Genomic DNA, 19,660 nt, shown 5'->3' with positions numbered 1-19,660 from the left:
TCTGCAGAATTATATAATAATCTTAAGCTTTTGGAAGTCTGATTCAGTATCTGAATAAAATGTGGAAGGAGTATGTAAACTGATATACATGTACGATTTTCATTTAACAGATTCTTATTTTTACATTTGGAAAAACTCACGGCATGATGGAATATAACAATTAAAATAAGGCTTTTAAAGTCTATGATAAAACAAGACTGAAGACTTGATAAATAGGGCTTTTTTGGTGTTTATTTCTGAACAAAAATATTTTTTGAGTTTTCTTTAAAGATGATGGTATACTTATAGATTACTTATTTCTGTGCTTCTTTTAGTAGAGTTATTTTATTTGTCATATAATCAATCTTTTTTCAAATAATTCCCTACGGTAAACCTGAATTTCTGTCCTCTTACAATATTGTCTCTCCATCAATCTGTTTTATACACTACAGTTTTGTCATAATTTTTAGATTTTAATAATACTTTCATTTGCTGCTTCTAGGGGAAACAGTCTGCTTATCTGGAGGATTCCCAATCTGCAGTATCTTAATAAATAAATTTATTCAATTTATTTTGGTCTTTGAAGAAACCAGAGTTTGAATTCTGTATTTTTACACACAGTTTTAATATCTCAAAACATCTAATTTAAAAATAATAATAATAAAAGACTCAAGACTTTAGAAGACAGCATCATAAAAATGCTTTCATGTTTTTATAGGCAAAATAAAGAAGAAGGTAAGAAATCAGAAGTTAAGAGGATGGAGAAGAAGAGAGGTTAGTTTAAATAATATTAAATATTCTTAATATATATACATACACAGAATATATAAATACACAATATTTTTTACTATCTTAATTTTTTTAAAAGTATATGTCTAGACTTACTGCTAAGGGGTTTTTGGGGGGATCTCAGTCAAAGATGTTTGATCTGTGATTACTTCCTTCAGATCTTTGAAGCAGTGTATTCTCATTTAGGCCTTCTTCATTCTTTCCTTCAGCAGTGTGTTAGAACTGGTCTTCAGTATCCTAGTTTTTAAACCTTTTACATGTTCTCCATTCACCAGCATATGAAATCAAAGGTTCTGTTTCTTTGAACTGAATCACTTTAGGTGTTTATCTTCACAAGTAATTTTCTTTTCCATCATAGCAGAATAATCAGAGGGGACCCCTTGCAAATAGTCAGATGATATCCTTTTCCAGGGAAGGGGTTTTTATTTGAGATAGTTACTGAGTTCTTGTCCACCAGACCACGCTTCCAAACGAACCTTTACAATAAGAAGTCATTCCCTTCTTAGTGTCCCTGCCCTTCTTAGATATGTCTTAATGGCAAGTGAAACCACTGCCTTCAGGTTCCACCTGTCTTTTGTTATATAGTAGAAATCCAGTGGTTTAAACTGGAACAAATTCCAGTGTTGGCAGGAGGAGAGATTTTTATATAAATGTGTCCAAGACAGATGGGAGAAACAAAATAAGCAGCTTGCCTGCAGTATTACTTATTATGTATATCACTTGTATACTGAAGAAAATCCAAATAAATGTTGTGATGGGTTGAGCTTGGCTGGCTGCGAGACCCCCCAGACAGATGGTCTCTCACTCTCCCTTCCCAACAGGACCAGGGAGATAATAAGATGGAAAAGCTCATGGGTTGATATAAAGACAGGGACATCACTTACCAATCGCCATCAGGGGGAAAACCAGCCTTGATTTTATTTGGATGGATTTGGACTATCACAGAATCACAGAATGGTTGGAGTTGGAAGGGACCTCTGGAGATCATCTTGTCCAACCCCCTGCTTGAGCAGGGACACCTAAAGCAGGGTGCACGGGACTGCATTCAGGCAGGTTTTGAATATTTCCAGGGAAGGAGACTCCACAGCCTTTCTGGGCAGCCTGTTCCACTGCTCTGTCACCCTCACAAAAAAGAAGTTTTTTCTCATGTTTAGGTGGAACTTCCTGTGTTCCAACTTGTGCCCATTGCCCCTTGTCCTGTCCAGTCCCACTGTCCTGACACCCACCCTTTAGATATTTATAAGCATTGCTGAAATCCCCCCTCAGTCTTCTCTTGTCCAGGCTAAACAAACCCAGGTCTCTCAGCCTTTCTTCATAAGAGAGGTGCTCCAGTCCCCTGATCATTGTAGCTCTCCGCTGGACTTGCTCTCTAGCAGTTCCCTGTCCTTCTTAAACTGGGGGGGGCCATAACTGAACACAGTACTCCAGATGTAGCCTCACTAGGGCAGAGTAGAGGGAGAGGATACCCTCCCTCGACCTGCTGGACGCACTCTTTTTAATGCAACCCAGGATACTGTTGGCCTTCTTGGCCACAAGGGCACATTGCTGACTCTGGGTCACCTTGCTGTCCACCAGTACTCCTAGGTCCTTCTGAGCAGAGCTGCTTTCCAGCAGGTCAACCCCCAACCTGTACCAGTGCATGGGGTTGTTCCTCCCCATGTGCAGGACCTTGCACTTCCTCTTGTTGAATTTCATGAGGTTCCCCTCAGCCCAGCTCTCCAGCCTGTCCAGGTCTCGTTGGATGGCAGCACAGCCTTCCAGCGTATCAGCCACTCCTCCCAGTTTTGTATCATCAGCAAACTTGCTGAGTGTACACTCTATCCCTTTGTCCAGGTCATTGATGAATATATTGAACAGGACTGGACCCAGCACAGACCCCTGGGGAACACCGCTAGTTACAGGCCTCCAACCAGACTCTGCTCCGTTGATCACAACCCTCTGAGCTCTGCCATTAAGCTAGGTCTGACTCTACCTCGCTGTCCTCTCATCTAACCTACACTTCCTAAGCTTGTCCACGAGGATCTTATGGGAGACAGTGTCAAAAGCCTTGCTGAAGTCAAGGTAAAAAACATCCACTGCTCTCCCTTCATCCACCCAGCCAGTCAAGTGTGACTAAGTGTCTGAAATCCAAAGCATCAATATTCAGGTATCCTCTTATCATAAAGCTTCTGTATTTTCCCAGCTCTTACTATTTATTGAAACTTTCTTTTAACCTGGGTTAACTTCTAGAAGGTGACAGTTGGATATTACAGCAGAAAATTATTCAGTTGTAACTCCATGTTGTTGTTAAAAAAAAACCCAAAACTAAAAAACTACGTTATTTGCTACTTTAATGCACCTTAGGAAAACTTAAAATGAGCTGCCTACTCATAGTTTTTTGTGTTCTGTATCTCAAGTTCAGGTTTGTAGAAATGTTTCTAAAAAACATCTCATGAGATTATTAAATATTCATGTCTACTATTTCTGATCTTTAGAAACATCAATGGATTCTAGGCTTCAAAGGATACATGCAGAAATTAAAAACTCGCTCAAAATTGATAATCTAGTAAGTATATTTTGTTCATTGATGTATGTGTACAATTCAGGTAGGAAATATTTTTTGAATGCCTGGTTTGAAGTAAAGGAATTCTTTAATTTGCAAGACTGGTTTGGGTAGCTTCTTTCTTGATTACTCACCTGGTCTTCTCAGAGTGCCATCATGTGAAAAGTGTTGAAATGGATTTGGCCTCTAACTTAACATGAAAAGTGTTGAAAGGGATTTGGTCTCTGACTTGGCACTTTTACTTCATGAAGGCTATTTGTGTAATGAGAAACTAGTAGTTTAAGCAAAGTCATCTTTCACAACAAACACTGCAGTGGCTTCTGCATTTAGCAGCATGAGAAGTAGTGAGCAGTTTGAACTCAGTCTATGATTTTGTGCTGTCATGCTAAAGAACAAAACATTTGTTTCTAGTTCAGCCACCTCTTGTCTATAAAAAATTTCTGACCTCAAAGTACTTCATATTAAATTTTAAAATTTTCACCTCAGAAAAATGGTTCAGTTTAAATATTTTTCTGTCATCTGAACTCCAGATAGGAAATTCATTTCAAATATAAAAATACTTGAAATAAAAGCTCACAGAGATATAATCTTATTCTTGCCTGGATTAGAAGATTTTATAAGATTGGTTGCAGAGCTAGAGCAAAGATGTTTTCATTGTTGTATTTATCACTGAGTAAGTGTGGCAACTACCATATTCTGCTGAGAGCAGTCCCGAATCCTTCTTTTGCTTGGCCAAGTACCCAGGTGATTTATACAACTTGAGCATCTTTGTATATAATTTGATGAGTGAAGGTCTCACCTCTCTATAGAGTAATCTAAGCAGTATCTGACTTGCTTTTTTTGCTACTTTCCCCCAAGAACAGGAACTAAAACTCAACATTGCCTTCAATTTTATATTTTTTTCCTCTTAATGTGGCTACCAAGGATTGTTAGCATTTAAACAAAGTCTTCAAATCAAACTTTTGTTTATATACAGGATGTGAACAGGTGTATTGAGGCTCTTGATGAGCTTGCTTCCCTTCAGGTCACAATGCAACAAGCTCAAAAACACACAGAGATGATTTTGACTCTAAAGAAGGTGAGTTTTGCAACTTCATTTGAACTACCTTCAAAAGGGAAACGTTTTTTTAATTGACATCAAGTTTATTTACTACTTTGGAGCATGTTTCACTTCAAGTCTAAACATAACATACAACGAGTTAAGAATTTCATATAGCACTTACTGAGATTAAGTAGATATGTACATATATAAGTGGGGTTGACTGTTTTACCTTTTCATTTTCAGATACGGAAGTTCAAAGTTAGCCAAGTTATAATGGAAAAATCTACAATGCTCTATAACAAGTTCAAGACCATGTTTTTAGTTGGAGAAGGAGATTCTGTTCTCTCACAGGTACTGAATAAATCACTTGCTGAGCAGAAGCAGCATGAGGAAACCAAAAAAACCAAAGAACATTGGAAGAAAGGTCCAACCAAAAAAATAGAAAAGGAAAAAGAACTAACAGGTAGGTGTTGGTGTACTTCATCCCACTCTCCCCAGGAGACATTACTACAGTAGCACAGAGGCTGAAATGTTACCAGCTATGTTTGTATTATATTTTTTAACAAACTTTATAGTACAGTAGGATTTACTTAGTAACTCATTACATGGCAGTTTTCTACAAAGTTGCATCATGGTAGTAGGGAAGGAAGATTAGTACTGAAAACAATTCAGTTGGCATGCTTTTAGGAGTATAATAGCTGAATGAGCTTCCATAGTTAATAGGTTATGTGATGTTTTAAATAAAATAGTTCTTTCAGTTAGCCTCATAGTTAATTTTTAGTTTCTTGTTTATATCCAGTCTCCACTACTTTGTGAGCCACATTCAAGTTGTTAAGGGATATTCAAGAGTGGCTGCTTTCTCCTGCAGTTCTGGTCCAGGACTCCCTCCTACCTAGCCACTCTTGAAATATATGCCGATCACTTCAGGTTAACTGTCTTACACATAATACTTCTCAAGTTAATTTTCCAGTGTTCTTGAGTTTGTCTTGAAATGTGTTGTGAATTACCTTAAAACTATAGCCTTCAGCGATATTTTATATGCTTGCTCATTTTATTTAGATAACGCAATTTTTAGGACTGAGGTATAATGAATTCTTAAAAGACATTATAATATCTCTTCTTGCTTTTATATATAGCTCCAGCTGGTAGATTTCAAGATTATAGGAAAAACAATTGTAGTGTTGGAGTTGCTGCTTCTTATGACAGAATTTTACTTTTCTTGCTTCCTGCAGTGCTGATTCTTTCCCCTTCATTTTAAAGGTGTGAAGACACTAAATGGAGAGTCTGAAACGCAGGACGTCAACCAACTACAGCAGAATGGAGAGAACACTGAGGAAAAGAAAGAGAAGCATGAAGTTGGCACTAAGAAAAAGTGGGTTAATGTTATTAAGTTCACTGAACTAACCCCCTGCATCACAACAACTCACGTTAAGAAAAAAAGAAGGGTAGCTGTCATAGGTGACGCCCTTCTGAGGGGAACAGAGGGTCCTATATGCCAACTGGACTCAACCCACAGGGAAGTCTGCTGCTTCCCAGGGCCAGAGTAAGAGATATCAGAGAGATACGGTGGCCAGAAAAGAGGTAGCAAGAAGTCCAAAGGCTATCAAAAGATATTTCAGAGCCTTGGGGTGGATGGTTGAAGGATTGGGTGCTCAGGCAGTATTTTCCTTGACCCTTTCCATAGCAGGGAAGAATATTGAATGGAACAGGCAGGTACAGCTGATCAACACAAGGCTCCGAGGCTGGTGTCATCAGTGGAACTTTGGCTTTTTTGATCATGGGATGGTCTATGCAACACCAGGTCTGCTGACACTCAATGGGATGCAACTTTCTCAGAAGGGGAAAAGGGTTTTTGCTTAAGAACTAGCAGGGCTGATTGACAGAGCTTTAAACTAGATTGGAAGGGGGAAAGGGGCAATACAAGGCTAGTCAGCGACGGGCAATGGGAAGACACACCAAAGTTGGAGGAGCTGCGTGCTAGTGAGACTCCTCAGACTGCTACATGTGTCGATGGGCACAATGAACCGCACTTGAAGTGTTTCTACACAAATGCGCGCAGCATGAGGAACAAACACGAGGAGCTAGAAGCCTTGGCCCAGTCCCAGAGATATGACATCTTTGGCATAAGTGAAACCTGGTGGGATGAGTCCTGTGACTGGTGTGCCGTGATGGATGGTTACAAGCTCTTCAGGAGGGACAGGCAGGGCAGGCGAGGCGGGGGCGCGGCATTGTATGTAGCGGAGCAGCTGGAATGCACGGAGCTTGCAGTTGGCGATGGCACAGTTGAGAGCCTCTGGGTAAGGATTAAGGGACAGACAAATAAAGCGGATGTTGTCGTGGGAGCCTACTATAGGCCACCCAGCCAGGAGGATGACACCGAACTAAGGGATGCCTCTAAGTCATCTGCCCTTGTCCTTATGGGGGACGTCAACTTGCCAGATGTCAACCGCGAATACCACACAGCTGGGACAATCAGGTCCAGAAGGTTCCTAAACCATGTGGACGACAATGTCTTGGTACAGGTACTAAGGGAACGGACCAGGAAGGGTGCCTTCCTTGACTTGTTGCTTATTAACAGAGAGGGCCTCGTGGGTGAAGTGGAGATTGGGGGCCGCCTTGGCCACAGTGACCATGAAACAGTCAAGTGTAAACTCTATGGTGACAGGAGGAAAGCTGCCAGCAAGACCTCAGCTCTGGACATGAGGAGAGCAGACTTCAGGTTGCTCGGGGAACTGCTTAGTAAGGTCCCCAGGGAAAAAGCTTTTGAAGGTGCTGGGGTCCATCAGTGCTGGTCGCTTTTTAAGTACCACCTCCTAAAAGCACAGGAGCAGGCGATCCCAAAGTGTAGGAAGTAAAGCCGGCGAGGCAAAAGGCCAGCTTGGCTGACCAGGGATCATCTTCTAGAAATAAGTAAACTTAAGTTATATTTTATCTCTTCTTTTAGATGAACATGAATTTGATTTTGCTCCAGAGGTAGTCTTGGAATTATTGGTTTCTGATTGGACAGCTTTAAAAAATGTCATTTGGGAGTTTTCAGCTAAATAACGATAATTGCAAATGTTTGTTTTGCCTGGATGAGAGGCATACTAAGGGAGTACCTTTTATAAATAAGAGATCAGTGCAAGTTCCGAACCCAAGTTATGCAACACAGCACTGTGCTTAAATCAATGAGTTGTTCAAAATGCAATGTGACATTAATGCAGTGTGGCATCTGAGTTAATTGAAATTGTAAATGAAGCGGTTGGACAGTGGAACATATGCGGCCAATCACTTGAAAACAAATGGCCACTTTTAATAACTCTCTCTCCAAGGTACATTTTTTTCATGACCTGTTCCACTTCCTTGTTTCTACAGAACCTGACAACACTTGGATTTTTGTAGTGGCAAGAGACAAACTGAGTCAGATTGCCCTTTTCATTTCCTGATGAAAGCATATGGCTGTTTGGGTGCAGACACGACACACCAGTGGTCATTACTGGTCAAAAGAAACTGAAGATGAACACTTCACATACTTGCACGAGATGTCTTGACCAGGTTGTCTCAAACAAGCAACTATAGGCAAATTAATTCATATATTTCTTTAAATATTCCAGCACAATATTGTGCTTTTGTCCTTTAAAACTTGCAAGTATATCTTCCAAGGATTGAGCCAGTGGTAGCGTTACGTTCTGCCAATATACATTTCCCTCTATTCAAGAGAGCATTGGCTTGAACTCTAAGCTCCAGTTAGCATTGTCTGACACATCTAAACGAAGAAATCAAGCCTGTTTACATAAACCCTTGTATGGCTACTTAAGAGCAATTTGTTTGGATTAGCCATTATCAAGCAATGTGTGCATAACGCAAACCTATCTTGCTTAAACCAATGTTAGTTTACAGTTTTTGCAGTAAAAGTCCACCTGTAAGCATACCACTGACTAAACTGGTACACCTTTCATGCTGAAAAATGCATACACTGCTCATGTTAAAACTCGAACAGTCTGCAAACTCTACTTCTGTCATGTGAAACTTGCTTATAATTTCATATGCAGTGTTAAATTGTTTAAAGAAGAGACCATTAAGCAGAGAAAACATGAGCAAAACATGAATTTACAAAACACTTGTAAGCACTGAGTATTGCGTCTGAGCAAATGGTTTGTAAACGTCTCTTCAGTTCTGTATGTTAAATATTGCTGTAACTGTATTCCATTTGTTAACTAGAGATAAGGTGCTTTCATATCTTTTTGAATATGTACTTGAACAATCTGATCCCATAGCTAATCTTGCTTTGAGCCAGAGGTTGAAGTTAGATGACCTCCTGAGGTCCCTTTCAACCTGAATTATTCTGTGATTATGTGCATTCTAGAAAATAATGTATTCCAAGTGATTGTGCTTAAGAACTACTTTCAGTTGTGCTGATGGGCATATATGCTGTTTCCTTAAGTTATCTTTTTAAAGTCTGGGACGTGTTGAATTATTCATTGGTACTAAGAAAAGCTGTAGTTGGTAATGCATGGTAAATCAGCAAGTCAAGGTCTTTTCTGCAACATTGTTCAATAAGCTTCTTTGTTTCTTTTTACCGAGAGGATGAATAGCTGAGGATGTTGGCACAAATTTGGCAGTAGACTGAGGAGCAACGCAGTTGTACCTGCACAGACTCACATTCTTTAAGCAAGGCTGTGTTTTATGTACAAAGCACTGAACTGTTTGCCTAACAAATATCAATGAGGTAGCTACCTAGGCCAGAAAAAATGGAAAATAATGATTTTAAAAAATGAAACAAAAAATTCAATTTATAGCCATTATGCTGACAGAGGAAGTTGCAAGAAAGCAAAAAGAAAAGTAAACCTTTTCGCATTTTATCAGTATTAGTTTTTGTGCTTAATAATTAGGCATCAGGTATAATCTAAACTATGCAGAGTCACTAAGATAAGCTACTGCTCCTTACTTTTACTGAAGTGGAGCTCTGTATAGTTCCCTAGATGCACAAAATATGAAATCTATTTAAAAGTACAGGAGACTCGGCTCTCATGAGACCCCACCTGGAGTACTGCGTTCAGCTCTGGGGCCCCCAGCATAAGAAAGACATGGACCTGCTTGAGCAGGTCCAGTGGAGGGCCACAAAGGAGGATCAGGGGGCTGGAGCACCTCCCCTATGAGGACAGGCTGAGAGAGTTGGGGTTGTTTAGCCAAGAGAAGAGAAGGCTGCGGGGAGACCTTATAGCGGCCTTCCAGTACTTAAAGGGGGCCTACAGGAAAGATGGGGAGGGACTCTTTATCAGGGAGTGTAGTGATAGGATGAGGGGTAATGGTTTTAATCAGAAAGAGGGTAGATTTAGATTAGATATTAGGAAGAAATTATTTACTGTGAGGGTGGTGAGACACTGGAACAGGTTGCCCAGAGAAGTTGTGGGTGCCCCCTCCCTGGAAGTGTCCAAGGCCAGCTTGGATGGGGCTTTGAGAAACCTGATCTAGTGGATGGTATCCCTGCCCACGGCAGGGGACTTGGAACCAGGTGATCTTTAAGGTCCCTTCCAACCCAAACCGTTCTATGATTCTATGTTAACCAAAACAACACATGACAATTTATTGCAGAAATCAAAAAGCATGTCAGATTTACATAATATTGTCTTAAGAATTGCAGAAATGATAAAAACAATTTAGTGTTCAGTGTTGAGGTTTTCCCCAAGGAAGAAGTGTGTTTAGGTTTCTAGAGAAAGAATAACTGTCAAGGAAGGGACAAAATCACTTGGGGGTGGGTGGGTAGTAAATAATTCTAGATTCTTGTTAAAGGATAGAGAAAGGTTAAAATTTTATTGTTATAGATGAAGGGGACCATTTCCTTCTCCTAATTCCCAGAATTTTTACCTTGTTCTCCCCCTTTTTCCTCCTTCTGAAGAACTGTGTGGATGGGAACATCTCAATCTCATGGTGGTAGCTTCTTCACCCACTTGTGGAATAAGTCTTGAGAATGGGTCAGATCGATTTCTTCCTGCTGTCCCAACCCCCTAAGTTTCTGGCAGGATCTTCTCTCCGTGATAATGCTTGATTCATTTGTGATAATTTATCTTCTGACTGCAAACTGCTTGATATTACTCAACTGGCTTTGCAGAGCCAGAGTAGCATAAATCATAACTTCTTCCTTGTTCTGTCTGATAGTATAGCCTCCAGCTGCCCGACAGAGAAGGCAGTGTTTTCCAGGGAACCCTATGTATTCCACAACCTGAGCAACTTAATTCGTGGCTACAGAATTTTTATATAAATCTCAATCTCATATGCTGACACTCAGGAAAAAAAAGGAGAGTCTACCACTTTTGGAAGAAGGGCCAGGTAACACGAGAAGAGTACAGAGACCTTGTTAGGTCTCGCAGGGAGAAAATTAGGCAAGCAAAAGCCCAGCTAGAACTCAACCTGGCCACTGCTGTAAGGGATAACAAAAAATGTTTTTACAAATATATTAACAACAAAAAGAGAACCAAAGAGAATCTCCATCCTCTATTGGATGCAGAGGGGAACATTGCAGCTGAGGATGAGGGAAAAGGCTGAGGTACTAAATGCCTTCTTTGCCTCAATCTTTAACCATCAGACCAGTTATCCCCAGGGTATTCAGCCCCCTGAGCTGGAAGGCAGGGACAGATCGCAGAATAAACCCCCCGTAATCCAGGAGGAAGCAGTTTACAACCTACTGCTCCACCTGGACTCTCACAAGACTATGGGGCCGGATAGGATCCACCTGAGAGTAGTGAGGGAGCTGGCGGAGGAGCTTGCCAAGCCACTCTCCATCTGGACAGGGTGCTGGGCCATCTTGTCTAGACTGCGCTCTTCCTAGAAAGGTTGGACTAGATGATCCCCGAGGTCCCTTCCAACCTGTGATTCTGTGCTTTACCATCAGTCCTGGTTAACAGGGGAGGTCCCACATGACTGGAAGCTTGCTGATGTGACGCCCATCTACAAGAAGGTCCAGAAGGAGAAAGGGCCAGAAGATCTATAGGCCTGTCAGCCTGACCTCAGTACCGGGGAAGGTTATGGAGCGGTTCATCTTGAGTGAGCTCACCAAGCATGTGCGGGACGACCAGGGGATCAGGCCCAGTCAGCATGGGTTCATGAAAGGCAGGCCCTGCCTGACCAACCTGATCTCCTTCTATGACCAGGTGACCCGCCTCATGGATGAGAGAAAGGCTGTGGATGATGTCTACCTGGACTTTAGTAAAGCCTTTGATACTGTCTCCCACAGCATCCTTCTAGAGAAGCTGGCGGCTCATGGCTTGGATGGGTGTACTCTTCGCTGGGTGAAAAACTGGCTGGATGGCCAAGCCCAGAGAGTTGTGGTGAATGGAGCTAAATCCAGTTGGCGGCCGGTCACGAGCGGGGTTTCCCATGGTTCAGTTTTGGGGCCAGTCTTGTTTAATATCTTTATCAGTGATCTGGATGAGGGGATCGAGTGTGCCCCCAGTAAGTTTGCAGATGACACCAAGTTGGGCGGGAGCGTTGATTTGCTCGAGGGTAGGAAGGTTCTACAGAGGGACCTGGACAAGCTGGATCGATGGGCCGAGGCCAATTGTATGAGGTTTAACAAGGCCAAGTGCCAAGTCCTGCACTTGGGTCACAAGAACCCCATGCAATTCTACAGGCTTGGGGAAGAGTGGCTGGAAAGCTGCCCGGCGGCGAAGGACCTGGGGGTGCTGTTTGACAGCTGGCTGAACATGAGGCAGCAGTGTGCCCAGGTGGCCAAGAAGGCCAACAGCATCCTGGCTTGTATCAGGAATAGTGTGGGCAGCAGGAGCAGGCAGGTGATTGTGCCCCTGTACTCGGCACTGGTGAGGCCGCACCTTGAATATTGTGTTCGGTTTTGGGCCCCTCACTACAAGAAGGACATTGAGGTACTAGAGCGTGTCCAAAGAAGGGCAACGAAGCTGGTGAAGGGTCCGGAGAGCAGGTCTTATGAGGAGCAGCTGAGGGAACTGGGGTTGTTTAGTCTGGAGAAGAGGAGGCTGAGGGGGACACCTTATGACTCTCTACAACTACCTGAAAGGAGGTTGTAGTGAGGTGGGTGCTGGTCTCTTCTCCCAGGTCACTAGCGCTAGAACAAGCGGAAATGGCCTCAAGCCGCATCAGGGGAGGTTTAGATTGGATATTTGGAAAAATTTCTTTACTGAAAGAGTGGTCAGACATTGGAACAGGCTGCCCAGAGAGGTGGTGGAGTCGCCATCCCTGGAGGTATTTAAAAGACGTGTAGACGTGGCACTTGAGGGCATGGTTTAGGAGACATGGTAGTGTTGGGTTGACGGTCGGACTTGATGATCCTAGAGGTCTTTTCCAACCTTAATGATTCTATGATTCTATGATTCTATTCAAGACTTACTTAAAATATAATACATGGCCCTGCTGGAACAAGAGAGTTAGCTTCAGGTATTCTCAGGATGCTTCTAAACAGAACCCACCAACTCTATCCTAATGTTAGGAAATCTAAGTCACTGAAAGACTGACATCACTTAATTTCTGGATTCAATTTTTCCCATCCTCCCACAATACTACATATTGATTTACAAGAGCTTTTTTATTCTCCACTTAAAAAGTTAAATAATGCCTGGGGGGAAAAAAAGCAGAGGGAGGACACAGAACACAGTGCAAACCAATTGGGAATTTTGTCAGGTTTTGTGCCTCCTCTTAGTTTCAAGGTACTACCACAATGTACAGACACTATGTATTAAAGCATACTCACAGCTCAGATTCCATTTGCTCCTCTTGCTTACACTTTCTTTCTGTCAGCGCTCTCTCATGTTGGCCTTGTAACATGTTTCTTCTATGAGCTCCTTGAAAGATTCTCCCTCCTTTTTTCTTCTGTTTTTATTTAGGATTTTAAGGTGAGAAGAGAGGAGGAGTCTTTAGGTTACTGAACGTCAAAAACATTAATAGTTAAACCTACCTGCTCTAGATGTCTACACATTATTGCTCTAGTCCATGAAACACCCTGATGAGAGTTAGCATTCCTCTGTAACTAAATCCAAATATTTTATATGCAGATAAGAAGCTGAGTTTTATTAGTGCTGTCTCTCAGATATGGAGAAGAATATCCCAAACACCAAAAAACCCAAAGCCATTCCCAAATGATCAACTAGAGACAGCTTCCTATCCCTCAAAAATATTTTTCACAGACCCCACAAAAAAGCATTCAAGTCAGTATATTAAAAAAAAAACAAACAACAAACCAACAAACTTTTGCTACAATAAATCACTTACATTTAAATCCATCCTTTAAAAAATAAAAAGTATTAGAAAGTTTTTTCCTTGTACATATCTAAAAGTTATTGAAAAGATTATTTGACAGAAAGGAATTCTGCAACTTCTCATTTCCAAGGCATGCATCTGCATTAGCCAGACACAAGGCTCCAACACCTAATAGACAAAACTGAAGACCTAGTATTAGCTTTAAGGAATATTTTCAGTGAACTCCTGTTCTTTACAATAAGTCAGTCAATAAAGAGCAAGATACCTTATCACCTTCATGTTCTCCTTCATCCTCTTCAGAATCAGATGCTGATGCAGAACCCACTTGGGAAGTATTTCTCCTTTTTGGTTCAGTCTCCCTCTTTGCTTCTCTTCTATCAAATTCCTTCCTTGATTTGTCTTCTTCCTTCTGACTCTCCTCATCTTTTTTCCCTTGTTTTTTGGCCTTTTCTTCCAGTCCTTTTTTCTTTGTCTTCTCCTCTTCATGAACACTAAAACACAGTAAATTATTTAAGCTTCATATTCATTATCTCTACCCAGTTTAAAGGAGAACCTAACTCTCAATTCAGGAAGATGTACTTTTTAGTTTTTACTATCAAATACTCCACCTGCACAAAGTTGGCTCCCTCTTAGATCTTTCATTTCATAGGATCATAGGAGAATTCAGGTTGGAGGGGGCCTCTCGAAGTCTCTTGTCCAACCCCTTGCTGGGGGTGGTTCAGACCAGGTTACTCAGGGCTTTCTCCAGTCTGGTCTTGAAAACCTCCAAGGATGGAGACTGGACAACCTCTGTGGGCAACCTGTCCCACTCCTTGACTGTCCTCAGGGTGAAAAAGTATTTCCCTACATCCAGTCTGATCCTCTCTTGTTTCAGTTCATGCCCATTGCCTCTCATCCTCCCACCATGCACTGTTGTGACGAGCCTGGCTCCTTCTTCTTGATGAACTCCTTGTAGGTATTGGAAGGCTGTTATTAGATCTCCCCCAAAGCCTTCTCTTCTCCAGGCTGAACAGGCCCAGTTCCCTGAGCCCCTCCTCATAGGACATGTGTTCCAGCCCTCTGACCAGCTTGGTGGCCCTCTGCTGAACTCGCTCCAGTTATTCGGCATCTTTCTTGTACTGGGGGACCCAGGATTCTAGATGGGGTCTAACAAGTGCTGAACAGAGGGGGATAATAACTCCTCTCGATCTACCGCTGTGGTGGGTTGACCTTGGCTGGATGCCAGATGCTCACCAAGCCGCTCTGTCACTCCCCCTCCTTAGCAGGACAGGGGGAGAAAATAAGATTAAAAACTCATGGGTCAAGACAACGGTGGTTTAATGAAAGAAAGCAAAGGCCGCGCCCAGAAACAAAGCAAAAAAGAGAAAAAAAATATTATCTTCTTCCCATCAGCAGGCCACATCCAGCCACTTCCTGGAAAGTAGGGCCTCAGTACGCGTAGCGATTGCTTTGGAAGAGAAACGCCTTAATAACAAATGCCCCTCCTCCCCCTCTTTTCTCTTAGCTTTTATTGCTGAGCATGGCATCAATTGGTAAGGAATATCCCTTTGGTCAGTTTGGGTCAGCTGTCCTGACTAGGTCCCCTCCCAAGATCTTGCCCACCCTCCAGCCTTTGGGGAGGGGGGTGGTGGCGAGACAGCCTTGATGCTGTGCAAGCACTGCTCAGCAACAGCCAAAACATTGGTGTGCTATCAACATGATTTTAGCTACCAATACAAAGCACAGCACTATGAGGGCTGCTATGGGGAATGTTAACTCCGTCCCAGCCAAACCCAATACAACTGCCTACGCTCCTGTTCATACAGTCCAGGATACTGTTGGCCTCCTTTGCTGCCAGGGCACACTGTTGGCTCGTGATCAGCTTTCTGTCTACCAGGATCCCCAGGTCCTTTTCAGCAGAGCTGCTCCGCAGTCAGTCCCCAGCCTGTACCATTGCCAGGGGTTCTTCCTTCCCAGGGGCGGGACTTTGCATTTGTGCTGGTTGAATTTCATGAGGTTCCTGTCAGCCTGTTCCTCCAACCTGTCTAGTTCCCTCTGGATGGTGGCTCTGCCCTCAAGTGTATTGACTGCACCCCCTCCCCCCCCCCCCATTTGCTCTCATCTGCAAACTTGAAGAGAGTGCACGCTCTCACCTCCTCCAGATCATTGATGTTAAGCAGGACACGTCCCAGGATAGACTCCTGCAGTATTCCACTTGTTACCATCCTCCAGGGAGACAACAACCTATTAACCCCTAGCCTCTGAGCCCAATCATCCAACCGCTTTTTTACCCATCTGGTCGTCCACCCATCCTGACTGCAACATCCAACTTATACTGAGTACTACAAGGAAAATGCTGGGCAGGAACTCAGTAAGTCATGACAGCTCATCAAATGCAACCACTTGGTTTACAATAAAGACAGGCATTTTATATAAAAAGCCAACTCACATGTCAGTCTCTGAAGGACAAAGTGGTTTCACCAATTTGGGTCTCCCTCTTGGTTTTGGAACCTTTACTTCAGTAGCTAATTATACAAAAAGAACAGGTTAGTCTACAGCCACCACCCGTTCCTTATATAAAAGGATTGTTTCTCATGTCAATGCATAGAAGCAGCACTTGAGTCAAACCTAGTAAGGTAAATACTCTATTTAAAAAAAAATTCAGAGGTTGGAACTGTGTATCAAAGTTTAATCGAGATCCCTTTGAAAAATTAAAATCTCAACCAACACTTTGGTCCTTTAAGATAGCAGTCTAAGAGGTTTAAACCATCTATTCCTGTGCCTTTTCCACCCAGTGCACTCAGAACGGCCCTGCCTCATGTTACGCAGCTAATAAAAAAAATACGCCTGAAACAAGAGAATAATAAGTGGAATAATAAGACAATAATAAGCGGGGGAAAAGACTTAAGTAATTTAGTGTGCAAATCTAAACTCAACCTATTTATCAGTAGTAGTTTTAAGAGCTTCATGGAGCTTCCATCCCTTTCCCTGAGAGTAAATCAGTGTCAAGAAATTCTACCACCATGCTGAGGTATGCAGCACAGTTCTACATTTTCTCAATTTCACCATGTTTCAGTGTTAAAGCGAGCTAAATGGTTTATCCACCTTCTCGACGCTTATACCCTTTGAATTTTGTAAAATTAAAATACTTAGTATGCTGCCATTATGGATTGAAATTTATGGAACGTGCTTATTTGTTATCCCCAGTGAACATTCTGTTAGGAAAAAACCTAACAGCCCAGTGTTTGAAGTGCTGCTGGTGTTAGTGTGGAGCACTGCTAAGCAAGAGATGCACGCATCATATTAATGCAAGAGAGTGCTGCACAGTACATCATCTAGTAACACATTTCCCATAGGGTGCCAAAACATCTCTTGCAAAGGTCCTTTCCTGCTCTTACGGACAATAGCTTGCATAAACACAATTCATTTGAATGATCAATATAATCTCACACACATTAAAGTATTAAAAATATTCGTTTAATAAACATAATGAAAGTGGGTGAAGTACTAAGGTAGTACTTCATTTCCTCACATCTAGTCTTGAATAGTTTGCCTTGGGAGCTAACTATGGTTGCACTTTCTAAAAGTTATTTTCATAATGCTACCAGATACAGGTGAGTATAAAATTATCTGTTTCCCAGACTAAATGCTCATATAGCATATTTAAGTGCTCCAATAACTTTCCCCATGTTAGCAGCAAAAAAAATTTTAAATGTTTGCTTCAAGAATACTTGCAAACTTGCCATAAGAATTACAGTTAAGTTATTGCTATTTTCACAAACAAGTACTGCAGAACTATTAGCAAAATCTTTTAAATTACATGCTGCTTCTAATAGCTATATTTTCTTCTCAGTTGTCTATCAGTCTACAGAGGTTTCCTTCAAACGTCTTTTCAGCAAAATCTCTCCAGCTCTTCACTCGTTTTTACTGCCCTCTGAGCTCTACCTATAGACAGTCTCCCTCCCCCCATTTTTTTTAAAACTTGTTTTGTGGATATTCTAACACAACTTAAGTACCAGTTTTATACATCTTTGATTAATATAAACCTTTGTGAAGCCACAGGGAAACAGAGGTCTTATTGCATAGTCTGTAAGTTAGCAGAATCCTATGGAGGCTTTCCTAAAGGTGATACTCGCAAGGGGATACAGTGATCCTTATTTCAGAGGACCCAGCATAACCATAAACATTTTAAGGCCCTTTATGTGCTAAATACCTCAGGTCGCCATGTGGGATAGTTTAGATGTGTATATGTATGTTTATTTATTTTTATATATATATATATATGAAAAAATAAAAATTGGAAGTTTACATGTTAGGAAATATTCTGTAATACTCTGAAGATCTGTGGGCAATAAAGCCTCCAGCCATCTCTGTTAAGTTATTTTGTATGAGGAAAAATAATTATTATTCCTTTTTGTTTGAAGTTACCTGCTGGTCTTCCTCTTTTAGGGCTTACTTTTGGAGTCACAGCCACTGCAGCTGCTACCACTGCAGCTTCTGCAGCTTCAGCTTGTTTTTCAGCCTAATTTAAAGAAAGCAATTCACAAATTAAAACCATAGACCCTCTCCCCGTAAAGCAGCTATTTTTTACTTGCTTCCTAAAATATTGCATGAAATATATTTCTAAACTGCTAAAAAATAATTAAAAAAAAAACCAACCTAGTTTAGTAGAGTAAGGATGCAGAAAAAGCCCAATAGTTTCTGGATAAAAATTCATAAACTCTGTTTATAAGGGGGAAAGTAAACCTTAAATGATTGTTGCAATGGTCACTGCAAACAACTTGGAGCAATATGCTGCAGTCATTCAGAAACTCCACTGCTAAAATCCAGGAGAAGGATGTGAAAAGTTTTCTAGCAAACCAATACATTAGTGCTGGTTGGAGTGAAAGGAAGCTACAAGCTTGAATGTGCATGCTGCTGATGGCATGGTCCTGCAGTCAACACAAACTTCCTTTTCTTTTTCCAGCACAAAAAGAGTATTGGATTCCATCTTCTACGCTTCCAAGGGCATTGAGTTTGGTACTGGCACCAGTGTCAGAACTACAGTAAAAAACTGTTTGGCTTACTATTCAGTAATGCCTGAATGGAATACAAATCAGATCCTGAATAACTGCAGTTCGCAGCTTGGCATGTTGACTTGAGCTCAACTGGTGTGTGGGGGTGGAGGGGGGTGGAACGCAGTCCTCTCAAGGAGAGAAGCTGGCATCACTAACTGCTTCAGTCTTCCAAACTTCATCTACTGCTGAATGTGCATCAACACACTGAGATTCTAGTCTTATTCCAGGTCAATGAATTTTAAAGTAAGATTTATGTCTAAAATTCTTTATATGGGTATTAATGTTGCTTTATTATTTTTCTAGAACATCAGGTGAAGAGACCGAGCTTGAAAATCCAAAGGAAACTCTTTGAGAAAAAAATGATGCCTCTGGAGTCTTTTTTGTTTGGTTGTTGGTTTGTTGTGGTTTTTTTTTTAAATACAAAATAAAAGTTATTAAATTTTGCATTTGAAATCTACAGACCAAAAGTTTTTAAAGTTTTATAAGCACAGTATTTTAATGCTACATTTTGTGGAATAACAGCCCCTTTAATCTTCATTTGAAAAGTATTTAAATGCTTTGCTGATGGTTTTATCCAGTATTAATAAGCAATACACATCTCAAAATCCCATTCAGAAAACAGGAGACAGAGTTGTAGTATGTTTTAATCTGACCCCTGTATGTTTGTCCAGTTAATAGCAGGAAAGAGTGTAAATAGTCTTTCAACTGCTTAATTGCTTCATTTGTATAAAACATACTCTCTTCCAGTCATACTGACCTGTTAGTGTGTAGGTTTTCAACATGTGTCAGGATGGCTTTTTACTGTGCTTTGTACGAGCTGGAAACATTGTTTTTATAGCAGTTAATGTTAAAGTTTAATTTTGTTCTTGTAAAACATTGTACCAACTGATGCTATGTACCAATTGTACCAATTTATGCTGCGCGGATTCTCATAGTATGCTTTTGGTATTATAGATGTCATACTAGGAAGAAATCTGGTGTTTTCACTGAACCTGTTGATGATGCACATTGGTTAGAAAACAGTCTTGAATACTTTTTTAAAAAATTAAAGTCTTTAAGAATCAA

General features: G+C 41.2%; 1 protein-coding gene across 5 annotated transcripts in view; it reads left to right on the top strand.

Moving 5' to 3' along the window:
* Positions 1–19,660, top strand: part of LOC142049490 (lens epithelium-derived growth factor-like) — a 106,758-nt gene extending 87,098 nt beyond the window's left edge. For all 5 annotated transcript variants that reach the window (XM_075077254.1, XM_075077252.1, XM_075077251.1 and 2 more), the window contains 6 exons: positions 698–753; positions 3,243–3,313; positions 4,287–4,388; positions 4,596–4,815; positions 5,613–5,724; positions 18,899–19,660. In XM_075077254.1, the coding sequence (XP_074933355.1) occupies positions 698–753; positions 3,243–3,313; positions 4,287–4,388; positions 4,596–4,815; positions 5,613–5,724; positions 18,899–18,947 (610 nt within the window). In that variant the 3' untranslated portion in view covers positions 18,948–19,660. The remainder of the gene's footprint in view (positions 1–697; positions 754–3,242; positions 3,314–4,286; positions 4,389–4,595; positions 4,816–5,612; positions 5,725–18,898) is intronic.

Source organism: Phalacrocorax aristotelis, chromosome W (genome assembly GCF_949628215.1).
Source record: "Phalacrocorax aristotelis chromosome W, bGulAri2.1, whole genome shotgun sequence".
Lineage (NCBI taxonomy): Eukaryota > Metazoa > Chordata > Aves > Suliformes > Phalacrocoracidae > Phalacrocorax > Phalacrocorax aristotelis.
Note: the sequence above shows the minus strand (reverse complement) of the source record. Positions and strands in the feature narration are given on the sequence as shown.